At 30.9% G+C, this 22,266-nt stretch overlaps 1 protein-coding gene across 1 annotated transcript in view; it reads left to right on the top strand.

Moving 5' to 3' along the window:
* Cnx99A (Calnexin 99A) overlaps positions 1–22,266 on the top strand; it is a 125,392-nt gene that overhangs the window by 79,603 nt on the left and 23,523 nt on the right. Inside the window, exons 14-17 of the mRNA XM_085817466.1 lie at positions 232–344; positions 8,718–8,792; positions 8,930–9,070; positions 17,822–17,971. Coding sequence (XP_085673592.1) covers positions 232–344; positions 8,718–8,792; positions 8,930–9,070; positions 17,822–17,971 — 479 coding nt within the window. The remainder of the gene's footprint in view (positions 1–231; positions 345–8,717; positions 8,793–8,929; positions 9,071–17,821; positions 17,972–22,266) is intronic.

Genomic DNA, 22,266 nt, shown 5'->3' with positions numbered 1-22,266 from the left:
AGCACATAACATCAAATAACAATATGAGAACTTTCATTTCGATCAATTGAGTGGATAAGCAGCTGCATAGGGATTCATATCGGAGTTTTATTAATGACCACTCTCTCACTTTATATATATGTAGAGAGAGAGAGAAAGAAAGAGCATTACTTTTTGTTGTAATCAGATGAAGTAAACATTGTGGATATTATTCCTCTTCAGTTCCACTCATTTAAATTTTTTATATTTTAGCTAATCCTAAGTGTGAAAAGGTTGGATGTGGAAAATGGAAACCACCAATGATTGATAATCCTAAATATAAAGGAAAATGGAGGCCACCACTTATTGATAATCCTAATTACAAGGTATGTAAACTTCCAATGGCTCACAAATATTTTTGTATACCTGTCTTCTAGCCTTGCCAAGAAAGTAGATTAGGCGTGTTTCAGTATTCGCAAGAAACCTTTCTCTGGTTGTGTGAGAAACAAGTGGTTAACAATCTTAACTGCTTTTTCATATTTGTATCATGCCAGTCTAACGGTTTTTCATTGAAAAATATTCATTATGCTTATTATTTTTATTCTTCCATCAACAGAAAAAAGAAACTATAGTTGATGTTTCAGGCATTATTAGCAGCAATTGCTGAACTGTGGTCACCAGAAAGAATCAGTAAATGATTAATTTTCTGGTATGTTTACATATTTTTCATAACTTGCTAACCAAATCGTAAATAATAATAATGAAATAATAAATAGAATTTCCATGCATGTATATAAAATTAGCATAAGTAACAAACTTGTGTTTTATGTGGGTTTTAGTCAAGACTCTATTGATTTAGAGGTCAAACAAGTCCTCTTCATCTGGAATGAAGCGAAAGCCATGATTGTATTGATGCTCTAGAGCAGGGATACTTAATTGGTGGTGCAAAAGAGAAAAATAGGTGGTACACAAAGAAGCAAAGTATTTTTAACTATTCAAAAATTAAAACCCCATTATTCTGATTGAGTTTTTTTTCTCTCTAACACTCGTAAATTTATTTGATCTGAGCTTAGCCCAAGGTCAATAGCCACTTATAGACTTTAGCAAAAGGACAGTGATGACAGTTTTTGTGGTTCTGCAATGTTGTACATTTCACAAATATTCTTTTAGCTGTAGACATAACAAAATTTGCCATAAATGATATTTTTAGAAAGAGTGATAGAAATGGATGCTCTATTTAATAAGAAATAAAAGTAAGTTCTTATAAAAAAGGTAATAGTATCTCATTAATCCTCTTACAGTTTATTGATTTATTAGAATGTGGGCAATTGATGTCGCCATTTCCTGGCTCGTATTGCTCCATTTTCAATGGGAATAATTTTTTTATGTCGGTTTGCTGTCTCTAACAGCAGGTATTTTATCTTCTTGTTGCTTTGTATTCCTTGTTGCTTTGTTTTTCTATGCAATTTGAGAATATTGCCGTCTGTTTTTGAAGAACTCGTAATATATTGTGCATTTAAATATTTGTGAAAAAATGATAAAACAAACCTAGATTTAAAAAATGGAAAAATGGCTACGATTGACAAAGTGAAAAAGTGATCATTCATAGGTGATGGATCCAGGACAATCTACTAGCACTAAGAATATTGAAAAGAAAAAAATGTTTCTAGAAAATATAATGAAAGTTATTTATCATTTGCATTTATTTGGAATGGAGATGAAATGCACCCTGAACCTCAATGTGTCATTTGCGGTGGACTATTATCCAATCAAAGTATGAAACCATCATTTCTTAAAAGACATCTTAAATCTAAGCATGTCAATTTAAAACATAATTCCGAAGAAAATTTTAATAGGAAATTATCAGAATTCAAAAAACGGTAGACAAGTGATAAAAGGTTTTGTTACTTCAAGTGAAAAAGCTTTGGAAGCTAGTTACCTGGTAAGCCTAAGAATTGCTAAGACTGGGCAGGCTCACACTATTGGAGAAAATCTTTTATTACAAGCAGCCAAAGATATCGTTTTAACATAATTCAACAAAAAACGGAACTTTGTTCCATTATTAGTTTACATATGTTTTGAAGACTATAAACAAATTGCTGAAGAGTATTTATTTTGTGAATCTTTTCATCATAAAGCAACTGCAAGTGAAATTTTCAAAGTAATTGACAATTTTATGTCTCAGAATGATATTCATTAGAATAAATGCATTGCTATATGCAGTGGCGGAACTCGGGCTTTAATAGCAAAACATTCCAGAGTAATTTCTCAAATAAAGGAAGTCTCAACTGAAACTAAATTTACTCACTGCTCCATACATTGTGAATCTTTAGTAGCCGAAACAATCCTTAAAAACCTGAAAATCGTTTTAAATCAAGCTGTGAAAATTGTTAATTTTATTAAAAGCTGAGCTTTAAATTCAAGAATATTACGATTTTATGCCAAGAGATGGAAAGTGAACATGAAACACTTTTGTTACATTTTGAAGTAAGGTGGTTACCCAGAGGCAAAGTTTTAAATCAGTTTTTTTAAACTTAATCAGAAATTCAAATTTTCCTCTGTAATTCAAAATTTGAATTGCAAAAATTTTATTTAGTGAATTATGGTTGGCGTGTTTAGGATATTTAGCTGATATTTTTGGAAAGTTAAATGAATTAAATTTAGGATTAAAAGGACAAAATGTTAATTTGTTTACCATTAGAGATGAAATAAAGACAATAGTAATAATAATTAAAAAAAAAAAACCGTCGAGCTAATAATCAAAGAATTGGATAATAATATTTTAAGCTTTTTACCACTTTAAAATTTTTTTAAAACTGAAAATAATTTGAAATTAGAAGAATTAGCATCCAACATTAAAAATAATTGTTTTTCATTGATAAATAATTTCAACATGTATTTTCCCAAGGATTATAAAAAGAAAATTGGCTTAGAAACCCATTTTGTTTAAATAAAGTCGAAAGTCTCGGCGATTCCGGATTATCGGTTTTTCCGGATTATAGATCATCAGTTTAAATCTGGTAAGATGGCATGCAGAAATTATAAAATTAAAACTATGAAACCGTAATTTATGAAATAAAGAGCAACTATAATCTAAAAGGTATCAAAATTTACACACACACACAAAAAAAAAAAAAAAAAAACTTTGTTTACTTCATTCATTAAACATTTCATTCAACGCGCGCATGCGGAAAGCATACATTATGCAAAATCGAAATTAGAAAATTGCAACTATTTGATGTGTATTCGTGATATTTATAATGACGAGGAATTTTATTTAAATCATATCAAAGACGGAGTACATCGAGATGAAATACTACATTTAGTAAGGAATTATAAGCATCTGCCCTGAAGATAAGAATAGTGCTGACAGATCAACTTCCACTTCATTGCCCCCCCCCCCCCTCGGCCGCCGCCGCACAGCAGCGGCAAATTGATAAACAGATTTTGGAATGGTTAGAGAAACAAAGGATATGCCTTTATCCATTTTTTGCAGCAATTCCTCTTTTTGTTTAATGGACATCGAAACATGCTTTTGCTTTGTAGATCCTTTGGCAGCTCCAGAATTGGAAATTCTTTTTGACATAATCGAAAGTTCAAGCTTACTTTTATAAAATTGCTCTAACAGTCTGCAAAAAACAATAAGCTGGATCCAATTCGAAGATTAAGGAACAACACAATCGGCAACATTAACTGAAATAGATAATTAGATAATTTTAGCTTAGTTTATACCGTCCATTATACATTAAATGTGCATGCATAAACATATTATGTGCATGCATTGACGCATGTGCAGAAAGTTTGTAGCTTTGAGGTCCGAATTATAGATTATTCTGGATTAAAGACTTTTTGACTGTATACCTGATATTCAGAAGATAAAGAACAATAGATAGAAATTATCTGTGATCCAACTCTTAACTGAAGATATCAAAAATATCATACCCCCCCCAAAAAAAATAAAAGCATTTCAAATAAAAGCTATTAAATTTTTATTGCCTTTTTGCACAACCTATAAGTGTGAACAAGGATTTTTTTCCCATATTATATTTAAAAAATAAATACAGAACAAAATTAAATGTGGATTCTAATTTACACTTAAAACTAAGTGAAATAAGACCAGTCATAAAGAAATTATTAAAGGTAGAAGAAATTGATTTACACAGGCCCAAATTTCACACTAAGTTTTAGAATTAAAATATTATAATTTAAATTTTGATAATTAAAATGCTAACCAATTTTTAATCTAATATTTTTATGTGTGACAAAGAGCCAATAGGTTGTGCGAATGGCAAAATATTTTTTAGCACAAAGGGTGTTACCCCAGAGGAGCTATTAATTTCAAAATGGCATTTTGCATCGATTCACTGTTCAAACTGTTGCCACCAAATATTATCACCATGTATTATATTTAAAGAAACTAAATAATGAAGTATCTGCATGAATGTTTCTCCCATTGTGAAGAAACAACAAAACCTAGAGCCATCAAATTTTGAATAAATTTTGAAATGAATTTTGGCCAATCGAACACGGCCACTTAAAAGCCCGAATTTTGAATTTGTTTTATTATCTAATTCAAATTTTGTAAACTTCAACGAATTTTTGAGAAACAAACTCAATGTTTTCAAAACGAGCAATGACAACGCTGTATGCAAAACCATTTTGATCTCCTGTGCGCGAGACTGTGTATCGGAAATTCTAAAGGTAGGCTGCTTTTAAATATTTTATGATATTACTGTTTAATTGAATTTTATGTGTTTTAAGTCCGAAGAACATGATATTTAATAAGTAAAGGTAACACACCAAACGTTAAGAAAAAATGCTCTTTTGGTCATAATATAAAATCTGAAAGCATTCATTATCTCCAGCGTGCGAGACCGTCTAAAGATATGCTGTTTTAAATATTTTGTGATATTGCTGTTGAACTGAATTTTATGATTTAAGTGCAAAGAATGTGATATTTAATAAATAAAGGTAACACACAAAACGTTAATAAACACTCCCTTTGGTCATAATATAAAATCTGAAAGCTTTCAGAATTTTTTTAAAAATTTTAATATTTCCATTCAGAAATTGAAAAATAATCTTCATAAAATATAATGGTGGTAGTTTTCAATTTTTGTTTATATAGTACCTGTTAATCAAAAAGTTGAGAACTGCTGCTGTAGAGGAATAAAGATGCATTTAATTCTAGTTGGAGATTGTCGGTAACTTTTCGATCTGGGCCCTCTTTCTAAACCCTGATTGCTTTCCATGTTTACCCCTGTGACACACAATGTGGTATCAGATAAGATAATATAACTAATCATGGTCAAGTGGAGAGAATGAGCAGCTTCTGTTAGTATCATGAGATAATATAACTAATCATGGTCAAGTGGAGAGAATGAGCAGCTTCTGTTAGTATCATGCATCCCGAGCAACCAAAGGTAGAAGACTGTGCTGCAGTGCCTGCCAAGCATTACCTGAGCATAATGGAAAGGCCTCAATGGAAAGTGGTCCTGGTGCACTTTGCCCATTTCGTCCTGCGTCAATGTCAGGAAGTGCTTAGTTGACTTCAGGATATTTAAGATTCCTTAGATTTTCCTGTGTTTCTGAAACTTTCCCAACTTGTATTAAGTGTAAAAACCATGAAGCCACTGCCTAACATCTACTTAGTTTTGTTGCCTTGGTGCTTGAAGATCTGTTGAATAGACCTAATTTGTTGTTAGATGTAATGAGAGCAAATAAACTTCTGGATCGGATCTGATTTAGATCAGAGGGATTAGTAAACAGAAGAGGAGTAAAGTGATACAGGTAGTGCCATCTGTCGAAAGAAATAGTAACCAAAACTGAAAATTTAGTTAATAAAATTTTAAAAGTATTAGAAAGCACTGAATTAGAATTCATTTACTAAACATTTACTAAACAAGATAAATATTTGTGAATGTGAAATACCTTCAAAAAAATCCAGTTCACCAATGGAAGAAGCTTTTTAGATAATTTTTGCAGACCCAAAAATTAAGTCTTGCTAATATGATTAGCTATTGAAGACTTGTTAATTTCACCTTTTAGGCATAAGATTCATATTCCTTGATGCGAAACCTTAACACTGTTTTAGTTTGGATGATATATCTTAAACCACATTAACAAAATATGCTCTAAATTCCCCAAGAATTAAAGTCAGAAATAGAATCTTTTAAGGATTGAACCATAGATTTATTTTATTGATAGGCAAGAAAAACGATTGAAAATTAAACTTCTGGGAAATCAGTACGATTTTGTAACTGACAGAAAGAAGAAAAATGGAATTACAACAAGGCAATGTTATTTCTGAGAGCGAATTGTCTTTTTAGATGGCAAGATGAAATTTTTTAAAGGCTTTATTAATGACCATGAGAGAAGATCCTCCCTTGGCTAATGGCAGGCGATCCCAAGTAATTGAGTTCATTAGCAAGCAGAGGTTCTGAGGGAAAATAGACTTTGAGAGCACAAAGTACATGCTAGTAAAATGAAGCCATCTTTTGCCTAGCTGGGGTGATATGACTTAAGAAGGGGAAGCAAACAAACAGAAAAAGGATTATGGTAATAGTAATGCTGAAATCAGATTCATTGCTAATTATAAGAATATCAAGAAGGGAAAAATATTGTGAAATTCAGTTTCAAGAGGGCCCACCAGCGGCCGAGTGGTAAAGACGCTGAATGCTGGATGTTCGGTCCGAGGCTCGAATCCCGCGAACGGGCTAGCTGCATGGATGTTTTCGTGGTTTTCCCCATGTGTAATGTGTATATGAGCCAATTTCCCTTAGAAAGTCCTTCATGAAGGCATCCCTCCCTTTAGGTAGATAGCTCTCATGTGCTTTTTACCATAATTGAATAATCCTAATCCAGTTTCAAAAGGAAACTGGATGGCTGAATCAATTGAATTTATAATAAATAAAATCTGATATAAATCTTCTTTATTACCATCAAAAAAGCATGAAAGTGTCGTCTACATAGTGAGTCATTTACATATATTGTTATTTTAAATAAATTCCTTATATAATTATATTAAATACAATAATTAATGTATATATTAAGTTATGTTATTTAAAATAAATTGCTGGCAGAATTGTATTAGATATTATAATAAATAAAAATTTATCAAGTCCTATCTTGTATGTATATACAGTACAAAGTCCGTAATCTAGACTCGTCGGGACTTCGGCGATTTTGGATTAGGGGTTTTTCCGGATTATAGATCATCAATTTAAATCTGGTAAGATGGCATGCAGAAATTATACAATTAAAAATATGAAATGGTAATTTATGAAAGAAAGAGCAATTATGATCTTAAGGGTATTAAAATTTACAAAAAAAAAGCTTAATATTTATTTGTTTACTTTATTAAACATTTCTTTCAATGTAAGTTGTTTAAGTTGCTTTGTTTTTTGTGCTAATACTTTCTCTTTAATTTTATAAACAGACATAATTTCTTATTCAGTTACAAAGTTCCACTGTTCAAGTCCTGTAATTGCTGTGTCGAGAATACCGACTAACTTATTAATCAAAATTTTTTCGTTTTCAATAACCTCTCTGTCCCATTCTTCACTATCGGAAGCGTTATTTTCTGGATCTAAAACCATACTACATATTTCGCCATCCGTTAATTGTTTGATGATTGGGGCATTGTTCTCGCAATGAAAAAATTCTGTTATATCATCTTCATTTATTACCGCTTCTCTTTACAAAATCCAATAACTGGAAAATTTCACCTTTAGTTCGCGATGTCCGAAAACCTTCAAATTCGCGGCTATCATCTGCATCGTCCTCACCATGAAATATGGTAGCTGGCCGTAAATTATGCCAAGCATTTTTTTTAACATTAATGTGCGTTGGAGACAAATCCTCCCAATGCACATGCGTAAACGCACATTAACGCGCATGCGTAAAGCATACAAAAAATGTTTGTGGCTTTGAGGTCCGGATTATAGATCAGTCCGGATAATGGACGTCCGGATTACGGACTTTGTACTGTATTAAATAACTTGCACATATTTTGAACGAATTGCTGAATTTGCATTTATTGTAGTTGATTTCATTTTTGTGGGTGTTTATAACATTTCACTTTCATCGGTGTTTATAACATCACACTTTCTTAAGCCCAAATTGAACCGTTGCTGTTCTCTTTCACCCAGATAGAAGATAAGTACCCATTTTTGAGTTAAGCATTGCTTTCCTTTTATATTGCAGTTATAAATTTCTGTTTTTTTTTTCTTTTTCTATTAAGATTGGATTAAATTATGTACAAATTTAATGATAGGTTATTTAAATATGATTGTAAAAAATTAAATGTAAGTATGAATTTAATATATATAAAGCTTATTATTTTTCTTTATCTTTAAAAGTTCTTATTTGTTAACTTACATTATGTTCAGTGAGTGTAAAATGTTAATTACTTTTCTTATCTGTTTTTACAAGTGCTTATGATTTCTTCAGTATTGGAATATGTTTTATTATTGATTCATGTATGTTGTTGGAAATAAAACATTCAATCCAAAATGAAGAAAGGAAAATAATGGAAAAAAATGCTAAATCTTTCATAAGTTAAAATCTCTTTTGTTTCTGTCTGCACAAATTACTGTGCTACAGTAGTAAAGTAATTTCTATTAAAAAAAGTGTAAACCTACAGTTTAAGTAATTTTTATTAATTTTATAATAAAATGAAATTGTCTAATTTTTAAGTTGAATTATTTTTAATGCTAATATGAAAGTTTGTTTATCGGTCTGAAAATTAATTAATGTAGGGAAAATGGAGGCCAAGAAGAATTCCTAATCCTCATTACTTTGAAGATAAATATCCATACAAAATGACACCTGTAGTGAGTTCTTTTTGTTTTTTATAATGATACTTTTAATTATATTATAGAGTATAATTATGTAATATAAAATCTTTCCTGTTATGCTTTTAAAATAATTTATAGAACATGTAGAATGAAGAAATTGTTTTTATTCTTAGGCTGCTGTAGGATTTGAGTTATGGTCAATGGTTGATGGAATTATGTTTGACAATTTAATTATCACTGACGATTTATATGTTGCACAACACTGGGCATCTGAGACTTTTGACTTAAAGCGAGAGCTTGCTGATAGAGAAACTGTAAGTTAAACATTTTTCTGTATTAAAAATTTCATTCCATCATTCATCTGCAGTGAAAGTTTTTTTAATATTGAGATTATTTCTTTAAGCATATGTGAGAAATATATGGAGAGGATGGCGTATGATTTTACAGTAATATAATGGAAAGCTAGTTATTTGTATTCTTTTGATAATAATTTTATTGCATTTTTTTTTTCTGTTTGTAAAGTGATATCTATATTACCAAATATGTAACATTATGAATGAATAAGCATATCTATAATACAAATTAATGAAAATGCAGAATATTTAAAAGTATCAATGCAAACTTCAAATGATTTGATACTGCATTTTTACTACAAACTGAGAAAAACTGCTGATATGAGGGTCATTCTGAAATTGAGATATAGCTAAATGGTGCAAGTTAAAATTACTAAATTTTAGATGTGTTCAAAATAGTTTCCTCCAACACCAATGTACTTTTGTGGGCAAATTTCTTAAAGATTAACTGTTTCAAACTATTCATTTCTTGGAATTCATTAAAAAAATATGCTTTCGTAGTTTCATCAGTCTTATTTTCAGTGGGAAAATAACAGCCACGTGAAGTTTGTTTTAGAAATAGGCAAACGTCACAAATAGCAAAATCGGAAGAATAGAATACATTCTCTATCACTTTAATATGTTTTTATTCAAGAAATTTGTCTATCAGAAAATGCATTATCATGGTGAAGCATGAGTCTCCTAATATTCGCTTCTTGAAGAATTTTTAGAAGACACTTGGTGGTGTCCCAGTTAGCTGTGACTATCTCCTGTCTACTTGATGGCTGTGACTAATCCTGTATTTCTGAAGAAAGTGGTGTAAATTCCTTTTTTCATTGCTCGTTATCTTTTCATTATTATTGGTTAGGTTTTATTTTCTTGATGTATTGGGACACCATAAAGCAGTATGTACGTTTCATCACCAATTAGGATTTTAGAAATAATGTGGTGTGCACCATCATTAAGTAATTTTAGGGCTTCTTTACCGATTCTGACACATGCCAATTTTTTGCATTTTGTTGATTTATGGGTGACCCAATGACAGACTAATCTTTTCATACGCAGTTCATCATCGATAATTTTAAGTATAGCTGCGAGATTAATGTTAATTTCCTTCTGTATGGTTTGATAGGTACAGTGAAGCAATTATCATTGATTCAAGTTTTTCATATGGTTGATACATTTTCTCTGGGATTACAGCTGGCAAAGGACATCTTGTATGTTCTTCAACCAGAAAAGAATTTTGACTTCTACAAAATTCTGTAAATCATCTCAATACAGTGAAAATAGATGAAGTTTCGTTTCCATGTGCTAATTGTAGACATTAAATGCATTCTTCTTGATTTAGCTCACTTTTATTTACCCACCATAATATACAATGTCTAACAGTTGTTTTTTACAGCATACATTCTCTAAATTTTCAAAGTGGCCTGTTTATTTAGCATAGGTCATTTTTAACATATTATCCAGTTGTGGCTTTTTGAATTATAACTTATTCCTTGCAGATATGTCATTTTCTTTCTAGAAAGTATTTGCTTTTCAATTACAAGTAGCTACATGTAGTTTACTGGAAATAAATAATATACAGTCTTAGCCATACTATTACTAGTATCCCTGATATGCATACTTTTGAAGCATACATTTTAAGAATAATAGAAGATCACAACAGTATCTGACTATGTGGCATGCAGCATACTCTATAATCCTATTAATTTTTCTGTCAAAATTCATCTGTTTAAAATTTTAACTCATTGTACCACAAAGGTGTTCTGTTTGTTAAAGTCTGTGATGCTGTGTAACTAAAATGTAGCTTTAAATCTTGCTTGTTCTTAAAAAACATATTAAGTGATTTTAGGAATATGATATAGTGCATTTACATTGTCTGGGGTACTTTTGCAGTCTAGGAACACAATCATGTAAAGGTATATACAGAGTGGTCATTTCAACAAATCAAAATGAAATTTTGGATATTGTTATTTGAAGGTATATGCTCGAGACTGTATGATTTAAAACATTAGAGCTCTCACTGTTATGGTGACAATAAAAATGCTTTAAAATTTTCAAATGGCAACACCTACTTTTCCTATGCAAATGGATCAGCACAAAAAAAAAAAAAAAAAAAAAAAAAAAAAAAAGTAAATGGTGTTGGAATGATGCATGTGTAACAAAATTTGCTGCTTGTGTTAAAACATTTAAGAAATCATTCCAAAGGACCAGTGACCATTTAAGAATGGAAAGAGAAAGAAAACTTTTATTGGAATTACAAGTTTTCAATGTGCCCACCTGTGTGGAGGAATCTGTATAACTTCATGTCTTTTGGCATCTTTCAATTCTGATAAATCTCATAGATTTGATGTGTGCACCTTAGATTCCAGATAACCCCAGAACCAGAAATCCATCGGAGTAAGGTCTGGGGATCATGGCAGACGCGAAACTGCAAAGTTAGTGGGGGATGACTTTATGTCCGAAGTGCTGTCATAGCACTTGCCAAACACACCTAGCAAAGAGGAGGAGCTGCACATTTTTCACATCTGCATCAGAGTAACCTAATGACTCTGTAAGCTCTTTGAAGAAGTACAGACTGAGAATGAGTGATCACTGTGAGACTGAATGTGTGATGTTAACTACACATTCACTTTAGCATTGTATAAAGACACAGGTATCACATCATCATAATTTTTCGCTAAATCTGAGACTCCTTCTCCTTTATTTTCTTCTTTCTAGGTATTTCTTTCTCCTGATGAGGAGGGACCTTTAGCTGCCCTCGTAATCGATTGAGTGTTTCATTATACTTACGCTAAATACAAGGTTGTTTTTACAATTTTGATTGTCACATTTGCGTGTTTCTCTTCTAGTCTACATCGGATAGGTATAAGAGGAAGGACAGTCTTCAGCACCATCAGAACCAGGAACTCTCTCTCTGCAGCAGGAGGATTCTTCTGCGCAATTATATCGTTCACCTTTTCTGCTCAGCGCAGTCACAGATGTAGGAATATAAATTCTAACACTAAACAATTATTCAAGGAATTTCCTTTGGAATCTTTTGTTGAAGCATCAATAATGGGGTGAATTTTTGTTGTTGTTATACAAGTTTTTATTGCAGTATGATGTGATAAGTAGTGTCTTTTTTTCTAATTTTTATCTACAATTTCAATAATTCCATCCCGAATCCACTCATTAAACACATCATCGTATTCTTTTAAATATCCAGATCTAATGAGAATTTTGGTAGTGTACGTTAACCATTTAGTGGCTAATTCTTTATTTGTTTCTAATTCTTGACCTCCACTTTTCCATGGCAAACATATTTCACATCTTTTCTCTTCGTTTCTTTTAATAGTTTTATGGAAAATTCTAGTGTTTCTTCATCGGTTAACTGCCTTGACTTTACTTCTGCAGGACATCTTATGCATACTGATGACACCTTAGCTCCATAATTCCATCAAATCTAAATTAGTAGCATATACAATACTCTCCAAAGATTTTGAGTAGTTTCTTTGTTTACCATTAAGCATCTATCAATAAACCTATTTGAGGCACGTATTCTCCTGTATCACTTAAACGTATATTTTTATTTTTCAAAATTCGATAAGTGTCATGATCCTCTACACATGGAATTGCACCACATATCTTCTTTTCATCCAAAACTGAAATAGTGCACTTGAAATTTGAACACAAGCTTTGTAATGAAATATTGTAGACATTGTGAGACTCTTGTTTAGTTTCACTGCCCCTAAAAAGTCCATGACATATTGATATATTTCTTGATCTACAAGTTACCATCTTAGTTTCTCTGTGATATCTTTTATTATCTCCGAGCACCAGTATCAAATAATCCACGTACAATTCTGGACCTGTCATCATTGATGATTTCCACCAATACAGTTAACAATAATGTTGGCAAATTTTTTGGTGACAAAAAAACTTGTGCATCCAATTCAGACTGTTTGCCTTGTTTTGATTGATTTATATTTGGACACATAATGCTGTGGTGTTTTTTCTTGCATATAATACACTTTAAATAAGCTTTGTAGGTCTTAGGATTGTGGCCTAGTTTCAAACAGACGAAACAAGCCTCCCCTTTTTCTTCAATGTTTCCTACATCTAATATTTTTAATGACATCTTGGCAGCCTTAAAGCATTCTGAGGTATTCTGAAGTGACTTAATACAAAATAAACAATGCTTGCCATTTTTCTCAGCTTTTTGCTTTTCATTAGATACAATGCAAGCTGCAGTGGGAATTTTTTGTTTCACTTTAAATTTTTCAAATTCTTGATCATATGCAAACCCTGATCAAGCAAGTTGTAACCGCTCTTCACATTTGACTTCCAAATGAAGAAATCCTAATAAGTTTCCTAACATGTTCATCTTGTCTTTATTTTCTGCACGGTTAATGTGTGTGTTTCTACTCCTTGATAAGAACTTCTGGCAGAGCTGATTCTACTAAAGGATATAACATTGCTTCATATTTTTCAGACGTTACCCTTAAAGTCTCTGATGCTCACAGCTGAGTTTCCAGTTTATCATACAGAACCTGCAAAGTAATATTTTCACCACTTTTCGCTTGCATTAAAATTAGATTTAAAAGTTCACAAACATAAATTTGAATTAAGAGTTCATCTTTAGCAAAACAAGATTTCAGTTGTTCAACAGCGTTATAATAGTTTTCGCCAATGGCGGAAACCTTGCAACTAAATCTTTGGCCAATGAACCTTCTTCAGTTGCTTGTAAAAGATACTGAAGTTTATCATCTGCATCAGTGTTATCATCATCATGAATTTTTTTAAATTGTCCCCCAAAATACTAGCTAGTTTTTAATATTGCATCAAATAGTTTTTAATATTATGTCAAAACATTTCATTTCTAACTTAGGAAGATGGAAATTTTGCTTACTTTTATTTACTACTCTGGAAATATCACCCTTTTCTTGGTGGTTGATAACATTAAATGAACTTTCGTTTTCATAGCAACCCACTGATTTTGATAGCTTTCCGTTAAATCCATATCCTTAGAAAATTCATCATCATTAAAGTTTTTCATTTCTAGCCACGTTACTTTACCAATTGAAATAATCTATCAGATTTGTCATTAAAAATATTAGATATAGGTATCAAATCAATCTTACTGCTTCATCTTTTAGAACAGTTTCCACTTCTTTCAAAGAAGTTGTAAAATATCGCTGTAGTTGTGTTCTTTCCTGTTTTAAATTATCTATAGTTCTGTTGCACAGAAGCCAGGATTTTAAAGATTTGAAGATAACTATGGATTTAATCTGAAAAAACACTTTAGTTGCAAATATTTACAGAATTTAACAGTATATTTACAAAAAACAATAGAGCTTATTTTCAAAACATAAAAACTTAAACGGAGTTTACCCAAACAACTATAATTAACATCAAATTAAAATAAAATGTTTCTTAATTTTGAATCAAAATACTTTTGAACAAAAGTTCAAAAGATGTGATGGCAGTTTTTCAGAAATTTGTTTTATAATTATTGTTTTATCTGAAATTTATAAATCAGAATCCCTTTTAAAAACTAGTTCATGTGTTATGATTTTCAGTTTGAATAATTCATATTTGCAACCAGTAATTGGAGTTACATTTTGAAAACTGTGAAGCTTTTGATTTGAAACAAGACGTGTGTGTCATTAGAGGATTTCTTGTTCTTTTGGGAATGAACCCCAGTATCTATCATGGGACTGGTGGATGTAATCAAGAAAGACTTGTTAAGGATGCCCCCTTTGGCAATGTATCTGTGTCTTATCTTGTAAGAGTAAGAAAACTAGGTTTTTGTCTGCAAAATGCTGAGAGAGTAAAATGCATTTTAGTGCTGGAAAAGCTCTTGTTTTTCCCCTTCCAGGATAATGCTGTTATGTTACATTTTTCTTTAATTAAAGAAAGTCTGTGTTAAGTTTTTAAATAAATCTAGAAAGACTACAACTTGTCTTAGTTTACCATCCCAGACGTTCAGGTGTTAGAGATCATAATTATTTATGGGCAAAATGTCAATTGAATTTATGCTGTTATATGCCTCCAAATTTACAATTTTTAGAACTTGTTTTGATTCTGAAAAATGAGTTTCTTAAATGTTATTTGCAGTTTGTTGATTTTGCAAAATTTCCTTGTGGTTTATTTAACTTCATAAAACGTAGAGTCTGCTTACTTAGGTATGTGATACATTATCGTCTTTATTATGTAAATAAAAGGGGAATATGCACTTTCATTTATGCATTTGTCAGAGAGGGCAAAGAAAAAGACTGTTGACAATTACAGTGTTTAAGAAACTTTGAAATAAACTTTTTTCTTATGAAGGATTATGAATTTACTTTATGAATATAATTTGTTTCTTCATAATACACATGATGTAATTTTTTGAAATAAAATTTAATACTGACATAGAGACATTAGGTTTTTTTGAATCAAGAAGTTGAAGAAATGTACAATGCCTTCGCTGGGAACCTCGGGCCTCTCGAATACGAGGCAAGTTTTCCAACCATTACACCACGAAGGCATGCTAAGAAGGTGGGAGAAATACCTTATATACTCCCTCTTTTAAAGGGCGACTGGGGATTAGGAGACCCAATCGCCAAATCCAAGTGGTGGAGAATCATCATCCACCACTTTTTTAGTCCGGGTGCCACTATAGTTCCGGGTTAGTGTTTTTTTTTTTTTTTTAAATCAGGAAGTTGAAGAAATGTGCAGTGCCCTTGTCGGGACTCGAACCTTGGACATCTTGAATACGTGCTGGGTATGCCAACCATTCACCGCAAAGGCTTGCTTAGAAGGTGGGAGAAATACCTTATAAGTGTTTAAAACTCAATTAATTTAAGATTATAAGCATTATATGCATTTCACATTACCATTAAATCCAATTTTATGTAATAATGTGAAAAATGTGCAAGTCGTAGGTATGCATATAGATGCATGAAGAAGCAATTTGCAGTCATAATGGCTGATTTAAACATTCCTTTTTATTTCTGTTGACATACATTTTCATTACCTAACACAGATAATTGGTGCAGTAAGTGCATGTTCTACAACTTTTTATATTTTTGGAGAAAGCAGGCAGTAGCAAGTTAGTTGTAGTGAAGTGGAAAAACAAATGTGATATATTCCTGAAAGCTTAATTCAAAAGAATTTGAGTTGTGTTTCTGAAATTTCCTAACTGAATGTTAAATGTTTTGATACTCATTTTCCAGTTTCAGCTTGCAAAACCATATGCATGACTGTAAGAATCATATAACATGGACTAATTTGGAAATGACTCAATTTAGAGAGATATAGTATAAGGAGTTACTTTTTTAGAACAGAAAGGGAAAACATCCAAATTAAAATAGAGAATTAAAAGACTGTTGTAAATTAATTTCACATTTTTTTTATGTTACACACACACATATTATTTTCCCATTTATTACTATTATTTTTCATTTCCATCAAAGTTTTAACAAAATTTGCATCCTATACATTTGGACCTATCTTACCTATCTAAATTTTCATTTTTACTTTTAAGACCTCTTAAATCTTGCCCATTCTACAAATTTAATGAAATAGGATAAATATAGTGAAACATGGTTCTACATGTTTACTATATTTATATATGAGTAAAACATGTAATTTTTATTTCAATAAAATTTGGAACTGTTTTATTACTTGAGTGTATTAGTAAAAGATTAAAATTAAATGAATGTGGTAATTTTTATCAAATAAAAGAATTTTGATTTTTCTGATGCATTGTGAGGAAATAGCCTTTGTGAAATTTTATGGGTGTCAGTGAATGCTTAACTGCATTTATTAGATGATTAGTTGTCTTTGAAATGCTATATGATCTGATATTTTGCAATAAGGTGGCTAGATAGAAAAAATATATTGTATTAGTGTATTTTATGTATCTTGTAATTATTTTTTTTTTTTTTTTGGTCAATTAAGTGTTAGTTTTTAAATTCCTTAAGAAAAAATTATTGTGTATGTTTAACAACTGTAATATTTTCTTATTATGCATTTGTATTGTATCTTACTTTTTACAACTGTTTTATGCAGTCGTGGTGGAAATGGATGTTACGGAAGACGAATAATCATCCTTATATTTGGCTTGTGTATCTAATTTATTGTGCTATTCCTATTGTGATATACTTCATCCATCTGCGATCTCGAGTGAAAGAGGTATCTGTTGGTGCAATTTCATATGTGTTGATGTTTGTTTACTTTCATACCTAAATTATGAATGTGTTTTCAAGACTTGAAAGTAAACAAATGTTTAGAGTCTTATTATACATGCTATGTTAGGTTTTAGATTTATAGCTGAAACTGGTCTCTAATTATTAAAAAGTAATTATAGGCATTCTTTGGTGCATTCTTATAATTAGAGATGTAATTTTGGACTCCTCCCATGCCTCTTTCAACTGATGTCATTTTATTTAACTCTTAGTTTTGGTCATCAAAATGATTTACATTTCACATAATGCATCAATGTTGTTATCATAAGATTATATTATGGTATCATTAGGTTGATTGATGTTTTATATATATATGACTTACATCATAGATAGTTTTGAGATTTTGTATTTTTTTTAATCATTCAAAGTTTTTATGTGTGGGAGATATATACTGATGTATACATAGTGCATTATATGCATATTATTGAAATGCAAGGCATGTATGATGAGATTCTTTCCAGTATATAAAATTATTGTGCTTTTTAATCTGAGTATATTGAATTTTCTTTCCCTGTAGGACAATATGATTACCAGACTCTTCAAATATACCAATAAGAACCCTTGGCTTTGGGCAGTATATCTTGTAGTTATAGGCCTTCCTGTTGTCCTCTTCATTAGCTTTTGTTGTACATCCACTCGTTCCCCTGCAGTTATTGCTGCTCAAAGGGTATTGTCACTGCTATTACTTTTACCTAAGCTTTTTAGTATCCTTGCATTTATGCATAGTTCATAGATACTTATAAGTTTTATGAACACTCATGAATTTATGAAACATAATATAAATAATTAAAGCAATCTTTTGTTTAATATTTTATTTTATTACCATTTTTATTTAAAGCTGCAGTAAAAGAGGCAGATTTATTGTTCATGAAAACATTTACTGTGCATAATAATTTTATAAAAGCATAATGCTAATTGAAGTGTGATAAAAGTTCAATTAGATAATTAATTTATCAATTATATTCTTCATACTTATGTAATTTACCTTCAATTGATACAGTGAAAAATTTATAACTATTATGGTCATTTCCGCAAACAAAATTGATTCTTTTCTGTTAATGGTGTGTTATCTAGTGCCAAACATAAACATTGTTGCATAATCTAACTAGATCATGATAACCTTAATGATGCATAAGCTTTATGAAAAGAATAACTATTATATATAATGCACAATATGAAGGCTGTATACGATTAAATTTTTCCAGTTCTCAGATTTTTTTTAAAGCAAAAACAAATCACCGTGGACATTGGGAGAGTGAAATTGTTGTTCTACCCATGTACAAAGTAATCTGTATTCACTTAATAAACATCAGACAGTTGTACAGATTTAAGAAGAATAACTATCAACCCTTCAACACAAAACAAGCATAAAACCTGGGGCAGAAAATTTTAACTGGATTCATGTTCATACTTTCCCTGTATTTGCATTGCACAACTATTGCTGACTTAATGTAAACAGGCTACCACATTTGTTGACTGCCGCCCCATTAACAAAAAAGTGCCATAAAATTTATTTTGTAAATATTTTTCAAATATGTAATTGAAAAAAGTAAGGAATGATTTCATTATAAGATAAAATATATGAATTATTTTTATTGAGAAAAATGAAAGTAATGAAATACTCATGACATTCCCCAGGTAAGTAAAATCATTCATTAAATAAGACATAATGCTTAGTTTCTAGTGCTTTTATCATCGGAGTTGAAAGTTAACATTACATTTGAAGTTTAAATTGTATTATATCTAGGCTATGATAAATTATTAAGGAAGGTATTAGGGTATAGAAATATTTATAGTAAGTTCATACTACAGAGAATTCACAAGCATATCAGAATTCTGATATTAACTGAGCATTTGTAAGTCTGAATTCAAGTAAATGACGATTTATGATGCAAAATTTGAAAGATTATATCTTGTTAAATTTGTTTTTTAATTATCGGTGTTCATTTTAATTCATTTATATGTAACAAGCGTGTAAATTAAAATACAGAAAGACGAAAGTATGATTGAGATTATCATTGTAATTGTTAGTTTCTATTTCATTGCAATATTTATGTTTTGAACTTACTGCTGTTCTTCACTTTCCACACTGATAACATGCAATTTAGTGCATGGACAAAGTATTTTTCATTCACTTCTTTGAAATCTAAGTTTCATTTAACCAATTACTGATTTGTTAAAGGACACGTTTTATTGTATTATATTATGATAAAAAGAATTGATGGAAATCTTTGATCAAACCAATCAAAAAAATTAAGCTTTGGGAGCTTTATTATGAAGATAAACTAGCTGAAATATGTTTGAATGACATATGTGAGCCCTACTCGTTTCTGTATAAAACAAAAATCATGGAACTCTGCTATTTTGCTCCAAGTCCTGGCAGATGGGCTGCCTGCACAGGCATTTTTGTAGTTTCCCCCCTATTTAACATAAAAAGTGCTTGTTCCCCATAAAATTTCTACTCAAAGGAAGTCCTCCTCTTAGGGAGATAGTCTTCGTGTGCTTTGCTGCAACGTTATGTTCTGTAAATCCTTTCAGGTACAGCAGTTCTTGAAGTTGCATAGTAACTATTGCATACAGTCTTAATTAATCATGCATGCAATTTTTCTATCTTTAATTTCAAGTAATATGGATTAAATTTGCTTTCATAATGTATCTTCTGAGTGCGTCTTCCTGTTAAAAATTTTTTTGCAACTTGCAAAAATGTATGCAATTATTAAAAGAAGGAAGCATGTCAGCAGTAATTATGTTCAGCTTTTTCAAATTTAGATAATTCCTGTGACATCAAGTAACTTTCATTTATTTCAGATTTCCAGGTTGAGACATAATTTTCAATTGTGAGGCCATTTGTTAACTTTGAAGTCTGCTATATAACTAGATAAAGTGATTTAGACATGGTGTAATGGTTAAAAATATGTACCTCTTAAGTGGATTCAATTATCTTGTGAAATCAATAGTCAAGACAGATTTCTTATTTCTAAGAAAACCTTAACTTCTCATTTCTGTCAAGATCAGTACCTACTGCTTCTACATGACTCAGTAGTAGCTTTCTTGAAGATTAGCTTCTGAAGCTTTCTTCTGTATCAGCTTCTTTAGAGTGTAGAAAAATTCATTGAAAAGCTCTGTCTATTATGTGACGAATAATCTTGTGTTCTTCCCTCCTTGCATTATTGCAAAGATATTGATTGAACTTGTCGTTCAAGCATGCAAATGACTGAAGGCAAGTGAGGGTTTTTGATTTCACTTTGAATCTATATAATGCTTGTAGAGTGATCTGGAACTTTGTTTGATGTGATTGATGAGAGAACCAGGCATTTACTATCATTCCAGTAATATTTGTTATGGAAAATTTGCATTGTAAATTTGCCATAACAGATTATTACATTTAAATTAATTAACATAAATTTGCAGTGTCATTAATCCCCCCTAAAAAGTAGGAAATATGAAAAATAAGCAGTATTCTTGCCAGGCCTGGGTTTTTATTTGCTAGCCGGCTGTGCTTTGCAGTTACATCACAAAGGCACATGGTAAGGAGGGGGTGATTTTACATTCTGCCCCATTTAAAGAGCAACTGGAGGAAAGAGACGAAACCCTAATGATGAGGAATTATTATCCACAACCTTTTATTTTGACTGCCAATGTAGAGTCATTCGAGGTTTGGGAAGGAGCGGGAAATGGGAAAAATAAAGAAAAATAAAGCAGTTGCTATCACCAGGATTCGAACCCTGAACCTTTTGATTGTTAGCTATATGTACTTCCCAGTTACACCACAAAGAAGCACAGCAAAGAGGGGGAAAACCTTGCAGCGTGTGTTTCGAGTGTTTTCTTGAAGTGGATGCATGAATAATAGAAGTATTAAAACCCATAAAGATGGAGAAGGTATACTTTGTATTTCTGTGTGCTAGTGTTTTAGATAAAACTTTCACAATACAGTATAGGAATGCTTTTTAAAAATCAATAATATATAATAATATGTCAAAGAAGAGGTCATTAAGTACAGAGGCAAGTGAAGACATATGAAAAAAAAAAGTGGTCTGTAGTATATAATTTTTCTGAAATATGTACTTAACTCTAGATGGTAATTTATAATTTATTTAAGGGAGAAATGCTCATTATTTCTGATAGGTTATTTCACAGCATTAGGAAGCAGTTTGACTTTCTTTATTGTGTTGAGTAGTTCCATTTCATGTTTATAGTAAAACTCCAGGTATTAGGACTTAGTCACTAAACCCTGGTGATGATGAATTATCAGCTATCTAAACTCCAAATTGTCTGATTTTAAGACAAGTAAAATAAGTTTGGTTTTACTTGATTTAAGTATTTTAAATTTTTTGATGAATTAAAATTAAATAATTTAGAAAGCTAAAGTATTTGTTTATTAGTTTGATGCAAAATTATTTCATGACACTTATGAGTAAAAATTAAGATAATCACTAAATATGGTAACCATGCTAATCTAAGATATCAGATCAATGGCCAAATTTTGGATTCACGATTAAAGTACTGACATACCTGCTGTTACTAATATATATTTTATTTTGCTGTTTAATCATAACTAATTAGTTGCAGGGGGGTGAAAAATCTTATGTCCTTCAGAATGTCTTCAAAAACCTTTTCAGGTAGGTGATTGACAAAGGAATTTTATGAGGTGTAATTCCAAGCATTCTGTTTCACCAGTGTTTCTTATGTCACCATTTTTCATTTTACTGTTATTGTCCATCTTTTAAATCTTGATTGTGGATCTGTACCTTTGTCTAAGAAATAGTACTTATGATTCACTTTTAAGTGTTCAAATCCCCTTCTTTGTCCCTATGTTGTGCAGTATAATTCCCAAGAATCAGCATATATGTTGGATACTTTTGTTTATATTAATTTTCATAGCTTTGGGCTGTTGCTATAATTGAATATTAAGCAATTAAAGATAAGGCATTTAATGATCTATCAGAATATACTATGGAAGTA

This window comes from Stegodyphus dumicola, chromosome 1 (genome assembly GCF_044657685.1).
Source record: "Stegodyphus dumicola isolate Sdum_Otavi_A_Nest chromosome 1, ASM4465768v1".
Lineage (NCBI taxonomy): Eukaryota > Metazoa > Arthropoda > Arachnida > Araneae > Eresidae > Stegodyphus > Stegodyphus dumicola.
Note: the sequence above shows the minus strand (reverse complement) of the source record. Positions and strands in the feature narration are given on the sequence as shown.